Consider the following 6267-nt stretch of genomic DNA (forward strand, 5'->3'; position numbering starts at 1 on the left):
AGCGAATATTATATTGTCAGTATTTCAGAGACCCCCAAACTTTCACAAATCATGTTTTAAGGGGAGCTCATGTCTTACTGAGGAAGGCCAAACTCCCCCCAGCTCCCCTGTAGTTCACACTAATGGATTATGTCCCGTTCTTTAAATTGCACTTCTGATCCATAATCATGATGACATTACTCTGTTTGTAGAGAAAGCTAGATTGGAAAGTCCAGATGATGATGAACAGCTTGGTGGTTGTCACAGAGTTATCTTTAGAGAAGAGATACAGTCTGATTATTTGAACCCTCTTCATAAGCCAGTCCAGATAACTGGTGTGTTTGTATTTATTCCTGCAGGGTGGAGGACAGACGGGACAGCGCTACACCTGCCACACATAAAGGACGTGAGTGTTGAAACTGTGACCGCTTCAAAGTGTGATTGTGATTTGACAAAATACAAATCTAAAGATGTCTAGTTGAGATTGTATCTGTGGAGTTAAGTGTCTTTGTGACTTTGGTCTGTCCACCAGTTTTTATTCCACTTTGAATGCACCATGGTGCATTTGTTCACTTATCAGGATTCAGAGTGAAAACAACACAGGAGGTTCAGGTGAGACAGGAAGTACTAGTTGGGAACACTAATCATGTGTTTGATGGTTTATCACACACTAAACACTGCATAGTTGTTTGCAGTAGAAATGCAGCGTTTATATTACAAAGGAATCCAACAGGAATGTGTCTCCACATGTTTGTGATTCATCAACACAGTTTCTTGTTGGACGAGTCTGCGTTGTGTTTCTGTAACTCGCTGTGTTGCCGGACTGCCTCCATTCAGATGAAAGAGAGATGAGAGGGCTGCATTTTTTCATACAGGATTAATGTCTGAATGCAGCCTTAAAAACTGTCAGGTCCATCTTTGTCAGAGCCCTAATATCAATTTCAAACATTCATTTGCACTGTGAATTAAGAACCACTGTGATCACAAAATCTTTAAAGTAAGGTTTGTGTCTTACTCATTTTCTGGCAGAGGGGCTGGTAGGAGGATTTTGTTACTTTTAGACGGAGCCATTATCTGTTTTTCTCTGTTTTATATCCATCTGAAGTCCATATGTTGGGTTTTGGTGTGTTGGTCAGACAAAACAACACTAGAAGATATCACCTTGCACTCTAGGGGACTATGATAGACCTATTTTTATTCTGAGGATGTTGTGTTGCCTCACTGCAAGAAGTTGAATTCAATTGAATTTCAGCGATTTCTGTGTTGAGTTTGGATTTTTCTCCTTGTGTTCAAATGTCCAAAGACGTGGAGTGATCATTTAAAATGTTGTTGTTTAGACAGTTTGTTCCACCGTAATACCTGAAACAATGGAAAAAATATTTGTGAATCCAATTTAACTTTGGTTATGGGTCTTGAAAACATGACTGTGCTTGTGGTCTTTAGTTTGTTTGTTTTTTTATTTTGACATTATTGAAGGTTTTCCAGTAGAGACCAACAGGAGACATGTGGAGAAAGTCTCTGTCCAGTCTTAAACTGGAACTTTCTCTTTGTGTCTTTGCCCACTGAGTCACAAGCTTCATGTCTAGAAGTGAGTTTAATATCTGCTGTGTGTCTTCTTCTCCACATCCTCTAATCTCCCAGTTGATCCGTCCACATCCAACACAAACCTCGATGTGTCTGAGGACAGCAAAGACGGTCAGCTGGATCCTGATGACCCAGAGAGGCTGAAGCAGCAGCAGCAGCTTGAGCACAGAGAGGATCTGACTGGGACGAGTCATGGGCAGGTAGAATCAATACAAATGTCCATTTTTCACTTTACGTGTTTATTCATTTGTTATTGATTAGATTCATATTTTTCTCAGACTCCAAACATGATTTCCTGTCATCTGTATTATCTTCAAGCTCTCGTTTCTTCTCCTCTCACTCATCTGTGAAACAACCAGCTGCTGTTTAATGTAGTCCGGCAGAATGATTTCACTGCAGAATGTAAAGTTAAAGAGCAACTGATCATTTATTCAGTTGGACTAGTGATAATCAAATGATGAATAAACAGTAAAGAGTGCAGGTGGAGTAGAGACTGAAGCAGTGAGGATCCTGTCAGCTGTACCACTGTGAGGGTCAGCTGCTCAGTTGTGTAACTAATGTTGTCTCTTTCTCCATTTTAGGACTTCACACCCAAACTGCTGCCTGAGTCTACAAACATTTCATACAGGTAACTCAAACATGAGAATATTTCAACCCTCAAACTCATTGACTCCTTTCAGTGATGACACTTTACTTTCACTTCATACTCCTGCAGTTGCTGCTTCACTCACATCTCATCCAGTTGTTCAGTTTTGTCTTTTTAAACACCTACAGGTTCAGCTGTCCTGGTCCAGGTGTGTTCAGGTGTACTTTGACTGGACTGGTGTTTGGTACGGTTCAGGAGGCGGAGCTACAGTACAGGACTGTCCAATGGGACGAAAGACTTCTACAACCAGCTGGCAAGATGGCTGCAGGGCCGCTGTTCAACATCCACAGTCCTGACGGTGCTGTCAGTCAGCTCCACCTGCCACACTGTGAAACCATGGATGGTAAGATGATTATTGTGCTTTGTGAGTTTTATTAAAACAATAATAAGACTCCTGTTAGCGCCTCCTAGAGGCTGCAGAGTTCACTACAACCACAAGATGAACAAACACTGATGATTTATGAGTTCTTTGAATTTACCAACGTTGGAGCTAAACATGTAAAGTTTATGCTGAGACTGGCCGTCGAGGAAACTTGAAAAGGATTCATCATCTGGAGATATAAATGTGTTCATGACAGTTTTGAGAATGACATTTTGAAGCAATACAGCATTTGCTCAGGTTTAGAGTTATGATAGTAAAATGGAAACTTCTTGTCAGAATTCATTTTGAAACCATGAAAATACTAAAGCCTATTTTGTAATCTGTATTCCTTATATTTTCATTTCATCATCAACTTCATTTAATTAGCAGTTTAAACAATTTATTTAATATATCTCCTCTAGTCTAGATGACTCAAAGTCTCTCACTGGCTTCCCACCAACACTGACAGTAGTGTTGGATGATTTGTCCAGCCTGTCCAAACCGTTTAATTCTTCACTGACTAGACTGAGAGTCCTACACATCAAGTAAAATCAGTACCAACATATATTGAGGTTGTTGTTAGTAACATAAATGTGTTTTCACAGCTCCGCTCCCTGATGGTCTGCTGTCTGTCGTCCACATCACTGATGATGGAATGAGCATCCTGGAGCCGCTGGAGATTACAGACACTCATGTGGTTGTGAACGTCCCTCACTTCTCTCTCCTGGGCCTCGTCTGGGACGTTGTTACGAGATTCCTGAACAACACAATTAGGGGCCAGGTTCTGCTGTTCCTCCGACCTCCGGATGATGATGATGATCAAATACTTGATGTATTTCTGCTGCAGGGCAATATTCCTCTGAGCGAGGTAAAAGTATCTGTCATATAGTATGTGCTTACCATCAGCCTTGTTCTATACCACAGCTGTTTCCACAACAGTCCTGCTTCTCTTCTCTAGACCTCTTAAATCTTTTCAAGAGTGATTGTCCGATCTGAACTGAACATCTTCAGAATAATCTTTTGCTTTCAGTTTTTACTTTTTTTTTGGTTTAGTTTAGTTTTTTTCTGCATTATCTCTAGAGTCTATTATTGTCTGCCACAGAGTCACCTGTGATACCACCATCAGATATAGTAAAAATGTAATTGTGGGTTAAATTAATATAGAATTAAATATCTATTTTAGATTTTTTTTCATCATATTTTTAATATTCATATTTTTTATGTGATATTTTATCAGAATAACATTTTTACAAGAAACCTTTCTTGTTATAATTAACAACATATAATTGTATCTAAATTGATATATATCTACAGGATCTCATGGAGAGATAAAAGAAGAAATCTTTTACAAACATTACAGTTTTATTGCCACTGCAGTGAGGAAGACTTGTTTATTTCCACCTACAACATGTCTAGATTCATCTATAGATGTCCAGCTTGTACAATCACAGAACATGAATAACTCAAAGAGTTCATTGTCTATCTCTCTGTGAATAATCGCCTCAATAATCATGCTGTGTTACTGAAGGTTGCCGCCCAACAAGGAGCAGCTGAGAACATTAAGATCTCTTCTGACTGTGATCTCAGCATTGGTCAAAGTTACAGTGTTCACTGTGAACCTGAAGCCTCCATAATCCAGCCTGAGGTGAGTCACTCCTGATACACTTTTAATGGTAACAAACTTAATTATTATATGAATATATATATATATCAATTTTGGAAAATAGATTCACGATCAGAGTACAAGATAAAAACATTTACAACAGGTATGAAAATGACGCTTTGCTTCTGGTTTTCAGCATACACAATTTCGCACAAAGTGTGGACCAAACTTTTTCCCAACGTTTGAGGTTTTCCTCACTACAAAACATAACAAAATGGCTTTCATGGTCCAAGACCAAGAGGGGACACGAAGGTGGAATCGGCTGGTGCAACTGAGAGGTAAAGCTTTCACCTCATGTAAGCGTTTAGACCCCAGTTGTAAAATTATTATAGACATTATTACTCTAATAACAGATCAAAGATTCCACTTCTGGATTTGTCTTGCAGCCTTCAGACAATTTTACAGAAGTCTGAGGGTTTTGTATTTAGGAAAGAAAAAAGAGTATTTTAGATACATTTATCTGGATGGAAAGATACCTCCCTGTCTCCTGCCACATGATGATTTTGTTAAAATGTTCATCATTTCTAAAAGGTCTCTGTTTAAAAGTGACTGTTGGGTTATTAATTAACAGTCTTTTTTCTGGTTATCTTTCAGGTTCAAGAAGTGAAAATCTACAGAGGAATCTCCAAGCAAGGGACATCACCACAGTGGGGGAAAGCAGCACAGCAGAGGACTCTCCCAGCAGGGGGCACCAAACCAGCAGAGGAATCTCTCAGCAGGGGAATCACCCAGCAGAGGACATCGTTCCAGCGGAGGAGAGGCTGCGCTCAATACGGACACAGTTTGTTAACAGAGTGTCTGAACCTAATCTAGACAAGCTTCTGGATAAACTTCTTGAGTTTGGGGTTATAAATGATGATGAAATGCAGTTAGCCAGCACAAAAACAGGAGCAAACAAAGCTCGAGAAGTGATCGACACGGTGCGAAGAAAGGGAACTGAAGCCAGCTCACGTTTTATTGTTGCCCTCCGTGAAGTGGATCCAAACCTTTCCAGACTGCTCAACTTAAGCTGAGTGTGATGATGAATATGTATAACAGCTGACTGTTTTACAGTCTCAGGTTACATATTTTCATCTTTAGCTGGCAGCTGAAACTAATATGAAGTTCAGCGTCCAAATGAGTCAAATCTTCATCTTCTATGTTTCAACGCTCTTCTCAAAAGAGAGGGATAACGTGTGGGTAGGTCCTGGCTACAGAGATTTAAACAACTTGCCTACTGCTATAACTAAGCATGAGAGATCGAGTGCACATATTCAACATCAAATTGTGCTCAAAACCTTTGGAAATGCACTCCGATCAGCCGCGCTTTAAACGAGGCTAATCGACTGTGTCCGTGCACAACGTCAAGGTGCGAGAAAACCGAGAGATCCTCAAGGACTTAATACATGCTACATATATCTCGGCTAAGCAGGAGCTAACATTTCAGGGGAATGATAAGAGTGAGGGCTCCAGTAACCGAGATCACTCCAGCAGAGCAGCAGGGTTGGGGTAAGTATAGCAGAGCCACGCTGAGGAATCATCTCAAGTTAATCTACACTGTTTTTTTATTTCACTCTTTTAATACTAATAGTTGATAATCCAATCAGTTTCCTAGTTCATAAACCTGTATATACTGTTCATTTTTACAAATCTATACAAAACCTGCAGCATATATTGTTATTTTTTATTTTTTACAAATCTATACAAAGCCTACAAGGGCATTTATTGTACATATTTACAAATCTATACAAAGCCTGCAGCATATATTGTTATTATTATTGTTATTATTATTATTATTATTATTATTTTTATTTTTATTATTTTATTATTTTTTTTTACAAATCAATACAAATCCCACAAGGGCATTTATTGTACATATTTACAAATCTAGGTAAAGTCTGCATTACTTACAATGATGTAGTTTAAGTGAAGTGTTTTATCTGCATTCATGTATGTTTAGTATTTTTGAGTCACCTTGGTTGATTCTGAAATAGGCCTGTTTGTTTGTTTGAGGGAAAATGGTTTAAATGTTCAAAGTTATGTTTTCTACTAACT

General features: G+C 38.9%; 1 protein-coding gene across 1 annotated transcript in view; it reads left to right on the top strand.

Moving 5' to 3' along the window:
• LOC128377457 (NACHT, LRR and PYD domains-containing protein 5-like) overlaps nt 1-5246 on the top strand; it is a gene marked incomplete at its 5' end in the record, with an annotated part of 123913 nt that extends 118667 nt beyond the window's left edge. The window contains 10 exons of the mRNA XM_053337409.1: nt 192-247; nt 339-385; nt 1621-1763; nt 2145-2191; nt 2338-2552; nt 3176-3438; nt 4099-4215; nt 4370-4511; nt 4828-4861; nt 4964-5246. Coding sequence (XP_053193384.1) covers nt 192-247; nt 339-385; nt 1621-1763; nt 2145-2191; nt 2338-2552; nt 3176-3438; nt 4099-4215; nt 4370-4511; nt 4828-4861; nt 4964-5246 — 1347 coding nt within the window. The remainder of the gene's footprint in view (nt 1-191; nt 248-338; nt 386-1620; nt 1764-2144; nt 2192-2337; nt 2553-3175; nt 3439-4098; nt 4216-4369; nt 4512-4827; nt 4862-4963) is intronic.
• Between the last annotated feature and the right edge of the window lie 1021 nt (nt 5247-6267).

Source organism: Scomber japonicus, chromosome 17, assembly GCF_027409825.1.
Source record: "Scomber japonicus isolate fScoJap1 chromosome 17, fScoJap1.pri, whole genome shotgun sequence".
Classification (NCBI taxonomy): domain Eukaryota; kingdom Metazoa; phylum Chordata; class Actinopteri; order Scombriformes; family Scombridae; genus Scomber; species Scomber japonicus.